This window comes from Leptopilina heterotoma, unplaced genomic scaffold, assembly GCF_015476425.1.
Source record: "Leptopilina heterotoma isolate Lh14 unplaced genomic scaffold, ASM1547642v1 Lhet_0, whole genome shotgun sequence".
Classification (NCBI taxonomy): domain Eukaryota; kingdom Metazoa; phylum Arthropoda; class Insecta; order Hymenoptera; family Figitidae; genus Leptopilina; species Leptopilina heterotoma.
In genome coordinates this window covers 427,072-446,386 of record NW_025110811.1, presented here as the reverse complement: position 1 = coordinate 446,386, position 19,315 = coordinate 427,072, and the positions used below count along the sequence as shown (strand labels likewise).

At 30.6% G+C, this 19,315-nt stretch overlaps 2 protein-coding genes across 5 annotated transcripts in view; both read left to right on the top strand.

Moving 5' to 3' along the window:
* LOC122506901 (epidermal growth factor receptor) overlaps positions 1-11,052 on the top strand; it is a 184,558-nt gene extending 173,506 nt beyond the window's left edge. For 2 of the 3 annotated variants that reach the window (XM_043619515.1, XM_043619355.1), the window contains 10 exons: positions 4,237-4,572; positions 4,653-5,037; positions 5,120-5,796; positions 5,879-6,011; positions 6,179-6,492; positions 6,566-6,870; positions 6,952-8,166; positions 8,267-8,675; positions 8,771-8,950; positions 9,668-11,052. In XM_043619515.1, coding sequence (XP_043475450.1) covers positions 4,237-4,572; positions 4,653-5,037; positions 5,120-5,796; positions 5,879-6,011; positions 6,179-6,492; positions 6,566-6,870; positions 6,952-8,166; positions 8,267-8,675; positions 8,771-8,950; positions 9,668-9,975 — 4,262 coding nt within the window. In that variant the 3' untranslated portion in view covers positions 9,976-11,052. The remainder of the gene's footprint in view (positions 1-4,236; positions 4,573-4,652; positions 5,038-5,119; positions 5,797-5,878; positions 6,012-6,178; positions 6,493-6,565; positions 6,871-6,951; positions 8,167-8,266; positions 8,676-8,770; positions 8,951-9,667) is intronic. The other variant, XM_043619434.1, reaches the window with a different exon arrangement.
* Positions 11,053-14,101: 3,049 nt separating this feature from the next.
* Positions 14,102-19,243, top strand: LOC122504606 (2-aminoadipate transaminase-like). Of its 2 annotated transcripts, none has more exons than XM_043615815.1 (8): positions 14,102-14,118; positions 14,740-14,942; positions 15,050-15,326; positions 16,271-16,429; positions 16,521-16,773; positions 16,867-16,981; positions 18,646-18,751; positions 18,848-19,243. In XM_043615815.1, exons 2-8 carry the CDS (start codon positions 14,790-14,792, stop codon positions 19,054-19,056), a joined length of 1,272 nt encoding a protein of 423 aa, XP_043471750.1. In that variant the 5' UTR covers positions 14,102-14,118; positions 14,740-14,789; the 3' UTR covers positions 19,057-19,243. The 2 variants fall into 2 exon arrangements, with proteins under 2 accessions (XP_043471750.1, XP_043471826.1); XM_043615891.1 differs by having other exon boundaries at positions 14,103-14,118; positions 14,759-14,942.
* The last annotated feature ends 72 nt before the right edge of the window (positions 19,244-19,315 follow it).

Below are 19,315 nucleotides of genomic sequence, written 5' to 3'. Positions count from 1 at the left end.
TAAATTATTGTTTTCTGAACTCCCATCTTCTCTCAAACTGATCTCCAAATTGCCGAAACTGATGGTTATTTCGCGCGTTTACGATAGTCGGGCCCTTTTATTTTGTCGGATATTTAGCCGCAAGGCACGAGAACCCAAAAAAGTTGAGAAAAAAATGTACTTTAGAGGGAGAGAGAAAAAAGGGGAGAGAGAGAAACGAGAAAGAAAAAGAGAGGCGAACTGAGAAGGTGGTAGGCATCGATGTTTACGAGCTCAAATAAATGGAGGCGCCACCATCAGAGTGCGGTTATTTCGTATTACTTTGGGACTTTTAATGACACACTAAAGTGCCGCATAAAAATTGACACGCCCTCTATTCTGCGGTGCTTTAAAATATATTTCATAGGGTAAAAAAAGGTCAAAAGAGACTATTTAAAAAATACAATTTCTTATATATGGACTCGACAAATTTCGAGGCTGGATCCAACTCACACCTTAAAAATCCCGACAAACTATCGAAATTTCACACCTAAATCATAGTTGTAAATTATTCTTCTTGCAAATTAGTGAATTTTGGAGTTTGAACGAGCAATAAATTAGAAACTAATAATTAGAAACTACGAAAACATAACATTTTTCTAGCTCCACTAGCTAGTAACTAAAACGATTCTGTAGTTTAAAAAAGAACACAATGTCTTCTTCATCAATTATATTTTCAGCACTGAAATAATTTCGCCAATCGGAAATTTTAGTTCGAAATTTAGAATTCAAATTGAATGTAGTTTTTAGGTCGGGAATAAATATCGTAAGTACTGAAGGAAAGAAAAAATCTAAATTTTTCAGAAATGTTTAAAAAAATATTGTTGAGGAATTTTTTTTATCTCCCAGGTGTTGGATCGAATACGTAAATTTGGCAGAGGCGCTAATTTTTCTGCTGTAATTTTCGAAAACTTTTAGCGAAGTGATTTGGAAGATAATCATATGTTATCACAAGAGTCTACAGCAGTCTTGGCAATATAATAAACCTAGAGTGTTGTAAAGCCGTGCCAAGAGGAGTTTGCGTGCCAATCTTGGAGAGACTACAACTCGCACTGCTTGACTGCTACCAGACCCACCATATACTTTATCCTGTCTAAACGTCCATCCAGCCTTGATTTTTTTTTAAACCTTTTTACCATACGTCCTTTGCCTGTCGATCTTGAACAAAACGAAAACACCTTCAGTACTTAAGTACAATTTTTATTCTCGAAGCAAAAACAACACTAGAATTTATCTCTTTAATTTCAAAAATCTAGATCCTATTCTCTTCGCCTTCAATCAGAAAGAAAGGGTCCAAATTCTGTTACCATATGTGTTCTTCCAATTATATATCGGATCAATTACTATATAAAGTACCGAAGGCGCCTTTTGGCTCATTATAATTTTTTTCCTCCAAACCTTTAATTAAATTAATTAAAAGAAACGAAATTTCACAGTGGATACCATGATTTCTTGTTGATAAATTAGCGAAGACATGATTTGTGACTCTTAAAGTTTTGACAATGTTGAAGTCACCGGCTCCAATCAGGTGCAAATGGAGAACGTAGAGGTATGTACCCACGAGTATTACCTTTGGTATCCATTTTGGAATGAAGCTTCTGTCCGGAACAAATACCAAAGCGTTAGCAAAAGTTTCTCCTTTGTTTCCTTCTCTTTTTTTTCCAACCCATAGTCCTTTTCGCGGCATCACGTCGTCAGTATAATACTCGCGCAGAATTTATTCTTCTTGCTGACTTTCGCGTACCATAAGGTCTCTCCAATCACAATAAGAACCAAGGCATATACATCGGAGGATCTTAAAAGCTTCTGCCGTGCAATTATTTTCGTATAATTTTGATCAGCAGACAAGATTATATTATCACATGCGCGAGAGGATAGAGAGAAAGAGAAAGGCGAAGAAACATCCTACGATCATTGAACTTCAATATGGTACAGAGATAAAAGAATATTACTTTTATTACTGGAGTTTGAGAGGTCACATCTAATGATTGTTTTATAAAATATTATTTAAATTCTAAATTAACTATATAAAGATTGATGGAAGGCTCTATTCTTCTTTAGATTATTCTCAATAGACTGCACTTTAAAAATCCAAACTAATTCAAAATTAATTGGAATTGAAATTCTCTTCATCATCATCAATCTGCTGTTTATCAATAAGTAGAATTGTTTCTAGATCTAATTCAAAAGATAGCGTAGTGCAATTGGCAGAAAAAATATTTTATTGCATTAATGAATATTGTATACAAATGGCAAAGATTAGATTGCCTTCGTATAAAAGTTACCATTAAATTGATTCTACCAAAAGATTTCTCATAAACAAAGTCAAGTGAAGTATAATATTCGTAGCCCACTTCAAAAGCTTACCGCTAGTATTCGCAAAAATTTCGTAGAGTAATTTCACTGAAAATTCACAAAATCTTCTGTTTAAACTTAACAAAAAATTTTAGGAAATAATAATTACCGGTAACCTTTCTACTTGGGAATTATATTTCAACAAACAACAATGTTAGAAAAAACTTAAAATACGTCTAATTAAATATGCTTATGCTACATTTTCGCGAAATTATTGATCAGACTTATGTTACTAAATTTTAATTATTTAATTTAAAAAACCATTTTTTATGGAGACAAGTTTATTTGAACCTAAGCTTGTCCTAGGAGATCCCTTCTCTTCTGCGAAGACCCAGGACAAGATGAAGGCCAAATTTTTTGTTTGTTTGTTACGTTCAGTTTAAGCAATAGCTATGAAGACAGAAGATTTTTTGAACACTTACCAGTCTTAGGAGATTCCTTCTCTTCTGCGAAGACCCAGGACCAAGCAAAGGCCAAATTTTTCTTTCGTTTGTTACGTTCAGGTTAAGCAATAACTTTCTCATGAAGACAGAGATTATTTGAACCCTTGCTAGTCCTAGGAGATCCCTTCTCTTCTGCGAAGACCCAGGACTTAGCAAAGGTCAAATATCTTCTACTCTGCGTACTCTTTCTGTTTCTGAAGTCAATCTGTGAACAAAAATTTTTATTAATTAGAATTAGAAATCTGTTCATGATCATCAATTACCTGTCCATCGATAAATGGAATTATGTTTCCGGATCTAATTCAAAGAATAGCATTGTGCAATTGGCACATAAGAAACAGTAATCAATGCTGTACATATTATTAATACCCAATTGGCACGATTCCGATTGTTGGCTCTAAGTCCGTCTCCATAATCGTGACTGATAAATTGCATTAGTAACACAATACTAATGACAATTGTTGTAATGATAAACATATGTATTTTGTAATAATAAACATATCTGTCTTGCAGTCATACCAATCTGTTTTGTAATGATAAACATGTCTGCTTTGTAATAATAAACATATCTGTTTTTACAGTAATAAACTAATAATCTATTTTGTAATAATAATTTCCGATATCTCACTTCTAAGCTTAATTATCATTGTAATCCGAACTCAATCCATCTTTGTAGAATCAATTCAGTGTTGCAAGAAATATAATCTCATGTATAAAGATTTATAAAATTATTGTATCATTATCTTCCCCCGGCGAAACCTACAATTTTGACTCCACAACTATCCGCTGTTGCTCCTCTACCTGATGAAACTATATAGTTTCACAACTTGGCGCGTGTTCCATGCTTTGATGGAAGCAGTTCGCCCACCTCAAGTGGGCGAAAACCTACGTTTTCAGACCTAGAAAGCTATCTATAGATCGAAGGCGCGCTTTCAACAACGTGGGTGGTGGGTTTCACCAGCTTTTCCTTTTTTCCGTTATTATACATTGTTCCCCTCTTTACTTATTATTTTCAAGAGGTTCGTAAAACGATAAATTTGATGAAGATGCTGCTATACATGTTTTTTCAATTTATGTTAGCTGCAGTATCAATTACGACTCAAATTAAGTCGAAAGGCTTGAGACCAATTCAAAAGAATTTATGGATTCGCAATGTTTGAAAAAAACTATAGACAAATTAATTTTACTGTACCGAATTAGAAGATAATTTGAATTCTGATATCAGAGTATCGAATTAGAAGAATGATTGAATTCTGATTGTGGGAATAATCAAAAAAGCTAACAACTAATGATGGTTATCAGGTATTAACTATTAAGTATCGAAATTTGCAATACCGAATTACGGATAATGACTATGATGATAGTTTTATGATGAATAGTTGGTTCTAAATTTACTAAAACATCTGTTTGTTTATTACAGTTTGCATTGGAACAAATGGCCGTCTTTCTGTGACATCCAACAAGCAGTATCACTACCGAAATCTTAGGGACCGGTACACGAACTGTACTTACGTTGATGGTAATTTGGAGATCACTTGGCTTGAAAATGAAGACTTCGACCTCAGTTTCCTTCAGTACATTAGGGAAGTCACGGGATATGTCTTCATCAGTCATGTCAATGTGCGAAGAATCGTTTTGCCAAGTCTGCAAATCATCCGAGGTAGAAACCTCTTCAAACTCAATATCCACGACAGGGAGTTTGCTCTCTTCGTCTCAATGTGTCAAATGTACAATCTCGAAATGCCGGCTCTTAGAGGTAAGTCAAGAAACTGAATTCTCTTCTAATCTTCTGAATTTCTGAACAAAAGACCTAATTTTGCTTTATGTTTTTTAAAGATATTCTCAATGGCAGCGTTGGAATGTTTAACAACTACAATCTTTGTCACATCAAGACGATCAATTGGGACGAAATAATTACCGGTACGGGTGGCAAGTATCACTATGTGTACAATTTCACGTCACCCGAAAGAGTTTGTCCCGAATGTGATAAAAGCTGTGAACAAGGATGTTGGGGTGAGGGTCCTGAAAATTGTCAGAAATTCTCGAAAATGAATTGTTCACCACAATGCTGGCAGGGAAGATGCTATGGACCCAATCCTAGAGAATGTTGCCATTTATTTTGCGCCGGCGGTTGTACGGGACCGAAACAAAACAACTGTCTAGCTTGTAAAAATTTCTACGACGACGGCGTTTGTACCCAAGAATGTCCACCAATGCAAAAGTAAGTTATCCTAATTTTGAATTTACAATCAAAAATCTAATACAATAGCAAAGAATGGAAATAATTCTCTTACTTCTTACAGATACAATCCTACGACGTACTCTTGGGAAGTGAATCCTGATGGAAAGTATGCGTACGGTGCCACGTGTGTTCAAAAATGTCCGAAACATCTTTTGAAAGATAACGGCGCTTGTGTTCGATCTTGTCCACCAAAGAAGAAGGCCTTGCATGGCGAGTGCGTGCCCTGTGATGGACCATGTCCAAAGACTTGTAAAGGCGTCGATAAAGTACATTCCGGGAACATTGACAGTTTTAAAGATTGCACGATAATTGAGGGTTCAATCACAATTTTGGATCAAAGTTTCTGGGGCTATCAGCATGTAAATAATGATTTCACATTTGGACAACGATATCTGCCCATGCATCCCGATAAATTGGAAGTGTTTAGTACCTTGAAGGAAATTACCGGTTTCTTGAATATACAAGCAGATAATGAAAATTTCACCTCGTTGTCGTATTTTCGAAATTTAGAAGTAATCGGCGGTCGTACATTCACGGAATATTTTGCCTCACTTTATATTGTTAAGACAACATTGATGTCACTTGATCTCAAATCATTGAAAAAAGTCTCATCGGGCGCAATTGCAATTGTAGAAAATAGAAATTTGTGCTATGCTAGTAGCATTAATTGGACGAAAATAAAAAAATCCTCGGAACATGGAATTCTTTTGCAAAATAATAAAAATAAAACCGAATGCAGTAAGTATTTTCAGAATTCGACCTCAGTTTTTTGGACCGTCTCATAAATGAATGTTTATAAAGGAGATTTTTTAAATTACAGAAAAAGATGGACAGGTATGCGATAGCCAATGTTCAGAGGATGGTTGTTGGGGTCCCGGTCCAGAAATGTGTCTCTCGTGCAAGAATTACATGCTCGAGAATGTTTGTCTAGAAAATTGCAACATCATTCCTGGGTAAGTTTGATTATTTCCTATCTTTTGAGATGTAGTAACTTATTTATTTTAATTTGTCGATGCTTACTAAGAGCATGGATGAAAGGTAACCACAATATTTAGTAATTTTGTATCTATTAATATTGAAACTTTGTCTAAATACTAATCGAAACTTACATAATTTTTAGTATCTATCAAACGGATTCGAAAATCTGTAAACCATGCCATGAGGAGTGTGAGGGCACGTGTAATGGACCTAACGCTGAACACTGCAATCAATGCAAACACGTTCGAGACGGTCCATTTTGTGTTAAACAATGTCCACTATCAAAGTACAATGATAATGGACAATGTAAACTTTGCCATGAGAATTGCGTCGGAGGTTGCACCGGTCCAGAGAATAATTTAGGTACATCTGGATGTCGTAGTTGTGAGAAGGCCATGCATGAGGAACATAATATTCTTGGAGATTGCTTACAGAAGAAGGATTCATGTCCTGAAGGTAAATTTAAAATCTCCTTTGAAATACTAATTAATTAAAACAAAAAGTATATTCATATTCTTTTGTCAAATAGGTTACTATTACGAATGGGTAAGTCCTCAAGAGCAGGGATATTTGAAAAAACTTGCTGGAAAAGCGGTTTGTAAAAAATGTCATCCCAGATGTAAAAAGTGTACAAATTATGGAATTCATGAACAAGTTTGTCAGGAGTGTACACACTATAAAAGAGGAGAGCAATGTGAGGAGGATTGTCCGAGAAGTGATTATTTTAACAAACCGGATACGCAATTATGTCTACCATGTGATAGCGAGTGTCGAGAATGTTATGGTCCAGGACCTAATGAATGCCTGAGATGTCGTAATTTCAAAATCTTTTCGGTAAGTCGTTATTCTTTAAGAAAAAAAGATGATGTAAATAGTTCAGAAAGAATGAATATGTAATTTTTCTGTAATTTACAGGAGGGTGATCCTGCAGACAATACGACGGATTTCAATTGCACAGAGTCGTGCCCACCGGAATATTTCAAAACTTTTCCAGAAGAACATTCCCTGGTTGGTGATCCGTTTTGTTCCCTAACACCTGCGGCTATTAAGAAAGAAGAGGACTTTAATATATTTATAGTGTCCGGTTCGGTTGTGACGACAACTTTGATATTCTTCTTCGTTGGATTTACAATTTATGTTAAATGTCGACGAATGAAGAATAAGGAGAATACAGTGAAGATGACATTGGCTTTAACGGGTTTGGATGACAATGAACCACTGAGGCCAACGGGTTTGAAGCCAAATCTTGCGAAACTTCGTATTATCAAGGAGGAGGAGATGAGGAAGGGCGGTATTCTTGGATATGGCGCGTTCGGTAATGTTTATAAAGGTGTTTGGGTCCCTGAAGGAGAGAATATTAAAATTCCCGTTGCCATTAAAGTACTTCATGAGGGCACTAATGTTAACACATCGAAAGAGTTTCTTGATGAGGCTTATATTATGGCCACTGTTGATCATCCAAATCTTCTTCAATTACTCGCGGTCTGCATGACATCGCAGATGATGTTGGTTACGCAGCTGATGCCTCTTGGTTGTCTTCTTGATTTCGTGCGTAATAACAAGGAGAGAATTGGATCCAAGCCCCTGCTCAATTGGTGTACTCAGATAGCCCGCGGTATGGCATATCTTGAGGAACGAAGACTCGTACATCGTGATCTCGCGGCGAGAAATGTTCTTGTGCAAACTAGTACCTGTGTTAAAATAACGGACTTTGGTCTAGCGAAATTGTTAGACATTAATGAGGAGCAATATAAAGCGGCAGGTGGCAAAATGCCTATTAAGTGGTTGGCACTCGAGTGCATACAACACAGGGTATTTACTCACAAGTCTGATGTTTGGGCATTTGGAATCACCATTTGGGAGGTTCTCACCTATGGCGGCAGGCCGTACGAAAATGTGCCTGCGAGAAATGTTCCCGAATTACTCGAGAAGGGCGAAAGACTTCCACAACCTCCGATCTGTACAATCGATGTCTACATGATTATGGTTAAATGTTGGATGTTAGACGCGGAATCAAGGCCTTGCTTCAAAGAGCTGGCTGAAGAATTTGCGAAGATGTCCAGGGATCCCGGACGGTATCTCGCAATAATAGGTGATAAATTCATGATACTGCCATCGTTTACCTCACAGGTGAGTTTCATTCAGTAATAAAATCTTAAAGTATAACACAGATATTTAATTGCAACCTATAGGTGTCTTAACTGTGATATTTAATTAATTTTCCTTATAGGATGAGAAGGACATGATAAGAAATCTCGCGAGTGGAATGGACGGACTTGAGTCGCTGATGGATACGGACGAGTATCTGCAACCCAAATCTAGAGCTCCATTACCTCCGGGTATTCTAACGACAAGTACTTCCGGCTCGCCACCAAGTACGCCAATGAAAACATGTTGGCCGAATGGAATGTCTCTAGCCACTGATTCTCCTACCCCTCAAAATCAACAGAATTGGGATAGAGAATTTTTGAGGTACAATGGCACGCACGGAAACGGAAGTACGTCGCACGATCAGGGTTCTACAATTTCTGGACCACATGGACATTATGTCCACGCCAATGGACATTGCGGACCAATGAATTCCGATGGCTCCAGCTCCAGATACTGTTCTGATCCACTAAAAATGGTCGGCGTACGAGGTAGGCATTCTATATTAATCAGAGTTTGCAATCGTCAAATTAGCAAGTAATTCATAAAACATTTTAAAAAACAATCTTTAAAATTAATTTTGCAGATTGTGACGTAACGGACGATTGTTTTGATACAGATGTCAGTTCTGTGCATCAGCAAGCTCAAGTTGGCAATCTGAAATTGGATCTTCCGGTGGATGAGGATGATTACCTAATGCCATCGCCTCAAATTCCCACCAACACAACGCAATATATGGATCTCATCGGGGATACCAAATCGACGGGTGAGTAGAAAAATTTAATATTCATCCCGAAAATTACAATTTTGTGGGTGACATTTATTTCTGTGGGTCTCAATTTTGATAAGAACGCGATTAGGGTCTAAAAACTCAAATCTTTAAATTTAACCTTCAGAAGCAAAAAAAACCATGAAATTAAAGACGAGAACATCTTTTTACCGAGTGCGCACCCAGCAGAGGTTGGCGAAAACGCCTAAAAGGCACAAAATCTATTTAAATTCGCTTGAAACTTGATACTCGGGGGTCTTTTGGGTCGCTGATAACGAATCCGTTGTTAGTTTTTCAAAATTCAAAATGGCGGATCCAATATGGCGGACAGTTTTTTAAAATTTACTCCGTTTCGCTTGAAAACTGTTACTCGGGGATTTTTAGAGTCGCTGAGTAGGAATTCGATGTTTGTTTTTCAAAATTCAAAATGGCGGATCCAATATGGCGGACAGTTTTTTAAAATTTACTCCGTTTCGCTTGAAAATTGTTACTCGGGGGTTTTTAGGGTCGCTGAGTACAAATTCAATGTTTGTTTTTCAAAATTCAAAATGACGGATCCAATATGGCGGACATTTTTTTTTTAAATTTACTCCGATTCGCTTGAAAATTGTTACTCGGGGGTTTTTAGGGTTCCTGAGTACGAATTCGATGTTAGTTTTTGATAATTCGAAATGGTGGACGAAATGATTGATTATCGTTTATTTTTTCTTTCAGAACCCGAACATAAGAGGAAGATCAATGGATATAGAAAGTATCCAGACTTTATCACGATTGCTGGCAAAACGTCATTAGATAATCCGGAGTACATTATGTCGCAAGACGACGGACCACTTACTCCACAAACTTTAGGCATTCCAACGCCCGATCTTGAGAAGGTCCTCGCGAATGGAGCATTTGGCTCGCAAACAAGGCAACGAAGCTCCGAGGAAGAATCGGATCACGAATATTACAACGATTTCGATCGATTGCAACGTGAATTGCAACCACTGAAGCCACTTCGAAAAAACGAAACGACTGTTTGATGTAAGAAACTTTCTTTAGATTAATTCCGCGAATTATTTGAAAAAATAAGCATTTCAATGGTATGAATAAATGAAGAAAAAACGTGTTTTTTTCATGAAATATTGACTGAACGAAGGAGAAAAGCAAAAAAAAAGAAATATGCGATTCGAAACTCGATAAATTTTGCTAATGGTAAAATAATCTGTATAAAATAAATAAAAAATGGTATTCGTGGTAAGGATGAAAGTCAGTTAGCAAAGCTAGACGATTCTCGTCCTTACTGGAAATACAATTTTTTTTTATTTGTTTTAAAGGCAGAAAAGAGTTTTTTTTCATTCCAAGATTACTGGAGAAATATTAGTACTTACAAGACATAATTCACAATATAAAAATCGCGTTATTTGTGATAATGAAAAAAAAGTGCAACTCTTAATAAGTTGACAATACGAAACATGACCGGGAACAAAAGATATACTCAAGAATTCTTGTTCCATTTTTTCTCCTCTATTGATATAAAACGATAGTTCAAATAAATATATAATGTGCCATTATCAACGTGGCTTGTACATAGGATTGTAACGAGATATTTTGTAACAATTTTTAGTCATTAATAGCAATTTTATTTTATTACCTAATATTACGAATTCGCATTCTTTTTTTTAACACAGAAAAAAACGAATATTATTAAGATTTATAAATTTTGTAAAAAGTTTCTAACTAACAATTTTACGAAAATAACGAAATTCTAAGTATATGAAAATAAGAATAAAAAAAAACATTTTGCGACGGATGCTTACAAAGTGTATCGATACGGAATGATGGGAAATTTTCTTAAAAATTCGTTTTTCCTGTCTTTTTCGAAGTCAAAAGAGAAAAAAGAATTTCGATATATTTTCTAAGCCTCCAAGTGTATATTGTGCGGATTACCGCTGACTGTGATAGAAAAAAAATATATATATACTTTCGTCTGCGAACAGACATGACGATAATACATTGCATTTTTATATATCTCTTCTCACTCACTGTTTTTGAAAAAAAAAATTCAGTGAGACTATTTTTTAAAGAAGAAAAGAAAATTTTCATGTAAATTTTAGTAATTAAACAAAAAGAATTAGAAATAATTGAAAAAAGACTTTTAATCTAAAGAAAAGTACTTTTAAATCGATATAAAAAAAGCGAGAAAGAGAAATCAAATTTTAAAGTTGAGAACTTTTTTTTATAACAAAAAAAATCAACTTTACGTTTCGACTGTAAAATTCAAATTGAAGATTACTTGTGACAATTTCATGAAGGTTAATTAAAAAAAAAAAGCTTTTAAAAATCTTAGAATTAGTTTTTGTTATTTATTATTTTATCAAATTGATAAAAAAATTTTGTGAGAAATTAAAAAAAAATTCATTAACTTTCTTGAAGTTGTCATGAGATAAACTTAAATTCAACAGAAATGTTCAAAAATAAATTTATTCGATTGACTTGAACGGACCAATGATTGAATTGAAATTTACGAACAAATATTAAATATGTACCTATTATACAAATTGTATATAGAAAAATAGTTTAGAAGCCTTAAGAAGATTTCTACTATTACGTAGAACGAAAGTACTTGAAATTACAGTGCAAAAAATACTTTACTTAATTCAAATATTTCTTTATAATATTTTTCAACCACCTACGAAATCTTTTTTTTTAAATAATTATTTTTTATTTATTTCAAGTTTATAAATTTGCAGTAAAAAAAATACTTGTCACAACATAAATTTTTAGTAACTCAATTTAAAAATAAACATATATTTGGAAAAATTTTCGAATTTTGCAAATTTGGAAAAATAAATTTCAGAAATTCATCTATAAATTTGAATTAGTAAAAATGTTTAATAATTTGAATTAATTAACTAATTAAATAATTAATTAATTAATCTGAGTTTTTGCCTTTGAATTAGTAAATTTTACTAATAAATAGTAATTTTTACTGATTTTACAATTTTTCACAAGTTTTACTCACCAAATTTAAAATAGAAAAAATTTTTTATTAATTTAAATTAATGACTATTTGCTCCTAAATTAACAAATTTTATTAATAATTCAATTGAAATTACTATTTATTAGTAAAATTTACTATTAAATTAGTACAAATTACTTTTTATTTATGAAATTTACTAAATTAGTAAAAATTACTATTTATTAGTAAATTTTCGAATTAGTAAATTTTACTATTAATTTATTAGAAATTAATATTTATTAATAATTTTGTTAAATTAGTAAATTTTACTATTAAATTAGTAAGAATGATTCAAAAACAAAAAGTCAGTCACTAATTCAAATTAGTAAAAATTTTTACTAATTCAATTTAAGAGAGTAAAACTTGTAAAAAATTGTAAAATATATTTTAGAAATAAAAACTTGTTCGAAAAAATTCCTTTAAAAATCATTTTAAAAAAATAAAATAATATAAAAATCATAAACTATTTTTAGAAAACTGATTTCATTAGAAATCGATTTTTATAGAAAAAAAGAATCAAAAAATATTTGTAAAAAAAAGTGACATACTAAGAAAAAAATTGTAAACTTTTTAGAGATTGAATTTCTGTTATTTCACTTAAATTTAGAGTCAAGAAATTAAAAAAAAAGTTTTTTTAATAATTAATAATAATAATAATAATAATAATAATAATAATAGTAAATCAAAATAAATTCAAAATTGCGCAATTTTTATGAGAAATTATTTGAATTAAAGCGAATAGTGTTTCTTACAGTGTTCTAGTTATTAAGTGGCATAAATTTATATTCACATATTTACTGTGTCTATGAAAGTAGAATAGTACGTGCCATTTTTGTACAGACAGAAAAAGAATACTTTATAGAAAAAAAGGAATTTTGAGTCAAAGAATTTGAATTCTCTACGAAAAAAATAAATTTTTAGATCACATTGACGAATTTTTTAAATTATTACAAACTTGAAAATTTTAAATTCAAAATTTTCGTTTTCTATTTTTAAAAATGTTACTTTTAATTAAAAATATGAGCAGAAAATCATCATCATCAGCTATGAAATGTTATTTTTACACGGAAATCGAAAGAAAAAAATTTGTTTGATAATCTTCTGTTCATAAAATGCCTTATCTTTCCTTTAGTAAGATATAAAAAAACTGAATTGTAAATTGTATTAAGTGTTACTAATTGTATTTTCTATTTTGTAATATATTATACATAAACGTATATATTAATCAATATATATGCTGAATCAGCACAAAATCAGAAGAAGAAAATATGAATGACTAAGATAAAAAAAAATTCCTTTAAATAATATTTTTACGCGAGTAATTTTACAACCCCCTTCATATATATATTTTCTACTGACCGAAATAAAAAAAAAAAGATTTGTAAATTATTTTGTTGATATATGAAATCGATCGTAGAAAAAGAGAAGCGCACATTCGAACGTTGGTTGTGGAATAGAAGTTATAGATTTTTATTATATAAATACCGTTAAAAAATATTATATAATAAAACATACATTCTTCATAAATTCGTCTTTTTTGTGTTATTTTATTTCCCGTTTTTAGAATTTAAATTTAAAAAAAACCACAGGAACTGGTAAGTATATTTGTTATTATTAAACAAAAACTTTCTACTTAAATTCTAGTAAATATTAAATAAATTAAATTTTTCTTGTTTTGAATTTCGCGCCAAATAGTTCTTTAAATTCCCGCCTAGATGGCATGAAAATTCTCTCATAAACAAAGTAAATTAACGATTTAAAACGAAGAAAAAAATAGTTTATCAGTTGTAAAATGAATATTAAGTTACAATAATAAATAAATTGTAAATAATTATTAACAAAATATATATAATTCGAGAGAAGGAGAGAATTATTAGAAAAAAATATTTTAGTAAAATATTATATAAATTTTACGACTGGGAATGTAGGGTCGACAAATTATTTCTAATACTTTGTACTATTTTTAAGGAAATCATTAAACATTAGTATGTCTGCTGATAAGAGAAAACAAGTATTTTAATATTAATGAAAAATGACATCGCGGAAAAACGAAATTTTCTAAAAAAACTCGTTTTAAAGTATTTATTATCACCACATTTTTTTTAATTGTAGGAATTTTTTTTTACTTTAAGTCCTAATTAGCTAGAGTCAAGTCTTCAAGTTTGTAAGTACAAATTACAATATCATATTTTTTGATCCTAAAAAGCCCTGAGCAGCAAAATTCCAAAATCGACTAAATTCAATAAATTAAAAAAAAAATTGCTACTATATTTGTATGTAAACTTCACTTGACCTAATTGAAGCAGAAATTCTATTTTAATACTCTCGTTGGAACTATTTTTATATTTGTAAAATTGAAATCCCAATGGAAATTTATAGATAAGAAACAAGACTGTTTTAAATTTGATAGCAATTTGAGTTAAAGGAATGATCCTGATTTTATTTAGCCTAAGCAAATTAGAAATTACCTTCAGATAGTAAAATGAAAAATTTTTCTCCATAAATCAATGATGATGCAGGTGTGCAATAATCTCTTCTGTTCTAAGAAAAAATATCTTTTTCGTCACTTAGCGTCGACGCTAACTTATCAGATTTTTTCAAAAATTTTGTCAAAAATTAAAATTTTTAACTAATAATAATATATTTATATCCAGCACCGAAACTTGCAGGAATATTGATATTTCTTCAATATTGAAAACGGTGAAGAAATATTGTCAATTGCTGCAACTTCGGTACTGTGTGAATAGACATAAAAAAGCAAACGACTAAATAAAATTAATTTTAGACTTATTATATTGAAAAAGTTGTACCGAGAGAAAGAATCAGCGAATTAAAATGAATGATCCTTACCTTCGATATCAATACGACGGGGAACCACTGCTGGATGTTTATAATTCGAAAAATATCAATTTGTCAGTTGGCATTCCTGGTCCTGATTTATTGCGTCATTGTGGGGATATGATGCTAACAGCAATGAAACACCGATTGGTAGAATATATTTAAAATCTGAAATAAAAGAAATTTTTTACCATTACAAAAGTATTTACTAAAATAGTATTCAATTTACATTCAATTGTATTCAATTCAATTTTCAGAAAGAAGAAAGTCGGGAAAATAAATATTATCTATTTCAATATGGTATCAATCCAGGTTTATGGGAATATCGGAATGAATTATCGCAATTCCTATCGAGAAGATATGGAGATACGGTTAAAAGGGAGAATTTAATTTTAACCTGCGGTGCAGCATCTGGATTACTATTAATTATTAACAGTATTATATCTCCAGACGGTGTTATTTTCGTTGAGGAATTGACGTACATGCATGCATTAGATATGTTTAAACATTTTCCACTTATGAAAATAATTCCAGGTAAGTGTATTCTAAAATCGGTTATTATTATTAAAATTTATTAACTAATTTTTCGGGTAGAATTAATTACCGAATTATTTTATTGGAATTCGCAATGGCCAAAATCGGAGATAAGAAAAATAAGAAATGAGCATTGACTAATAACGCATAAATATTGCAGATAACGTTATCTAATAATAACCAATTTCGTACCTAACTTTACCGATTAATAATAACTACTATCTTTAAATGCAATTCGTAATTACCAAATTCAGAAGCAACGACATTAGTTGCTGACCATCGTCTAATTCGACTAATTACTAAAATTGTTCCCCAATTGCAATCATCAAATTAGGTATCGATATATGGTTAATTGGAATTCGTAATTTCCAAATTCGGAGGAAGATAGATTAATTACTGACCATTACCTAATTTGAGGAATTACCGAAATTGTTATCAAATTAAGAATTTGGAATTAGTTAACGGTATACTTTAATGCAATCCATAATTAGCAAATTCGAAAGCAAATAAATTAATTACTGGATACTGTTCAGTGCCTGGAATCATCCACCACTATGATATGTCTAATTGAGACCACGAAATTAATTGACATTCGTAAATACTAAATTTGGAAACTCATAAAGAATTACTGTCCACTGTCGAATTCTCCGATTTGTTTGCAAATTGCGACAATGGTATTAAATACCGGTATACTTAATTGCAATTCATAATTACCAAGCTCGTAAGCAAACGGATTAATTACGAACTGATTAAGTACTTGCAAATTCAATTTACCAAATTTCTAACCAGTTGAGTGGCCAACTGGTCTAACCAGCAATTAGGTAGATTTTAGGTCGACATTAAGAGGTCATTAGATGAATATTAGGTAGACATTAGGTAACTGATGTTAGCAGAATTTTTCACCAAGTTACAGTGTTTTTATAAAAATGTATTTCTTTTAATAGTTCCATTCAAACGTGATTGCATTGATCTCGATGCTTTCGAACAATTACTTCTAAAGGAAAAGAAGCGACGCTTCACCATTAATAAGGAAAAGATATTTTGGGCAATGTTTTACGCTATACCAACATTTCATAACCCAACAGGAAATACTTTAAAACCTGGTATGGTTAATTTTTAATTAAATTTTTTAATTCTGATTAAAGTTCTGTGAACATTTAGAAACCTGGCAAATTGGATATTATATCTTTTCAGAGTTTTGTCAACGTTTAGTGCAAATTGCTCGGAAGCATTCGTTTCTAATTGTCTGCGACGATGTTTATAATCTTCTTCACTATGAGGAAGAATTTCCACCTCACAGATTATTTTTCTATGACGATCCAGAGGATGAGGGTTACAAGGGTGGAAATGTCATATCGAATGGATCGTTTTCGAAAATTTTGTTTCCCTCTGTTCGTGTAGGCTGGATGGAATGTAGTCCGAAAATTACCGAAAATTTGAAGAATTCGTAAATATTTGAAAATTTTTCTTATTCTGTTGCATTCGTACATAGGTAAGAAAAAATTATTTAAAATAATTTCTAACTTATTAATTTAAACAGGGGAATCCTAAACGGAAGTGGTGCGGTCAACCATTTTATTTCTGGAACAATAGCAAGTTTATTGCATTTAAAGCTTGAAGATGAGTTTCTAGATGTACTAATCGAAACTTACAAGGTAATATTCGTTTCTTTATTGTTCACTGTATTTAAAGGGTTCGAACCAGTAAAAGTATTTAAAAGTAAGGAATTTACGGACCAAAAATAAAAAATTACGGACCATTCACAGACCAATTACTGATAAAATTTCAATTATTCGTAAATTCTTCAATTAAATATATATTAGAAAATAAAAACTTAAAATAATATAAAAAAAATTTCTTTAAACTTTTTTAAAAAAATTAATTTCAAAATTTAATTATTATTTAAAATCTTAACTGAAATTCATTATTAAAACAATTTTTATTAAAAAGTTCTACTAGAATTCAATTATTTAAATACAAAAATAAATAGTCAATTGAATGTTTCTTAAAATTCAATTCCCATAAAGAATTTTATCAACAAATTTTTAAATAATTGAATTACTTCGATGAGTTTTATTATTTATGAAAATAATTGAATTTCTAAAAAGAATATTATTTGCTAAAATAATTGAAACCCTGTAAAAATTGTAGTATTTATATCAATACTTGAATTATTGCGAAGAATTTATAAAAAAACTATGTAAATAATTGAATTCCTGTGAAATTTTTATTATTTTATGAAAATAGTTAAAAAGTTTGCGTAGAATTTTATCAAATTTTATTAAATAATTGAATTCTTTTAGAAAATTTTAATAAAATAATGTTATCAACAAATTTATAAATCATTCAATTCTTTCGACGAATTTTAATAAAATCTTTAAAAATAATTACATTTTTCGAGAACTTTGATTAAAATTGTATTAAAAATAATTGAAATTTAGTGATAAGTTTTATTTTTTGTGAAAATAATTGAATCCCTAAGAATTAAAAAATTTTTGAACATAATTGAATTTCTGAGAAGAATTTTATTACATTTGAAAATAATTGAATTTCTGCAATAATTTAAAATTGAATTACTGCCAAGAATTTTATTATTTATCGAAAAAATTGAATTCCTGTGAATAATTTTTAAAAATAATTGAATTTTTGCAAAGAATTAAATTTTTGCAAAGAATTAAATTTCTGCGATGAATTAAATTTCTGCGATGAATTTTATTTTTACAAAGTTAATTTCATATTTAGCAATTATTAGCATTCAAGTTTTTGAAAATAATTGAATTTCAAATAAGAATTTTATTATTTTCTAAAATAATTAAATTCCTTCCAAGAATTTGTTTTTTATAAAAATAATTTAATTCTTGGGGAAAATTTTGTTAAAAATTATTGAATTTCTGCAAAGAATTTTATTTTTGAAAATAATTGAATTTCTGAGAAAAATTTTATTATTAATGAAAATAATTGAATTCTTGCGCAGAATTTTATAAAAAATTTGTAAGTAATTTAATTTAAGTGAAATTTTTATTATTTTATGACAATAATTAAATGTTCGTGCAGAATTTTATTAAATTTTTTTTAAATACTTCATTGAATTATTTTGGAAAAATTTTTTTCAATAATTGAATTTTGCCAAGAACTTTATTAAAATTTTGCGAAAATAATTTAATTTTGGAGAATAATTTAATTATTTCTAAAGATAATTGAAATTTTAACGAGAATTTTTTTGAATTTTTGAACATAACATGACCTTAAAGCCATTTTTAATTTTCTTTTAGTTTTCTTTTAGTTAGTTTCAATTCTTTACAAGTTTTTTTTCTTGTAGGAAAGGTTATTGAAAGTCTGCACAATATTGGATGAATTTCTTCCTCAAAGTTGCTCCTATACAAAGCCTAAAGGTGGCTACTTTATTTGGATTGAACTTCCTCAAGGTACAAATAAAACAAATATTTCTTCTAAAACTTTTCAAGTTATGAAAACTAACAGGTTTTTCAATTAAATAAATCGTATGTTTTTATTTTTTACAGATATAGATGCGTCAATTTTCAATGACTGGTGCAAAAAAGTTCATAATGTAAGCGGGATTCCCGGAATTCGTTTCTCTTGCACCAGAAAACATAAAAACTTTTTTAGAATATGCTTTGCATTTCATTCGACTGAAATTTTAAAAGATGCCGTAAAATCCATATGTCTGGGCTTAACATACTATATTGTAAATATTAATGAAATTTTTTGAGAAAATATTATTTATAACACTATTAGACGATGATAAATTAGGAATTTGGATCTTAATATGGTAATCCTGTATATAAAAGCATAAAGTAATAAAAATACTTCTAATAGTAATGATACTTTGGTTTATTTTTGAACTCTTTGTAGAATTAATTTTTGAAAAACATAAAATTTAAATTTCAAACAATAGTTTCTTGATTCAAGAACCTAATCTTGTTTTGAATTTCGCGCCAAATAGTTCTTTAAATTGCCGCCTAGATGGC

Coding starts and splice junctions, on each gene's coding strand:
- LOC122504606 (XM_043615815.1), top strand. CDS start 14,790: ATGAATGATCCTTACCTTCGATATCAATACGACGGGGAACCACTGCTG. Junction 16,430..16,520: donor AGGAAATACTTTAAAACCTG/GTATGGTTAATT, acceptor ATATCTTTTCAG/AGTTTTGTCAACGTTTAGTG. Junction 18,752..18,847: donor TTGGATTGAACTTCCTCAAG/GTACAAATAAAA, acceptor TATTTTTTACAG/ATATAGATGCGTCAATTTTC.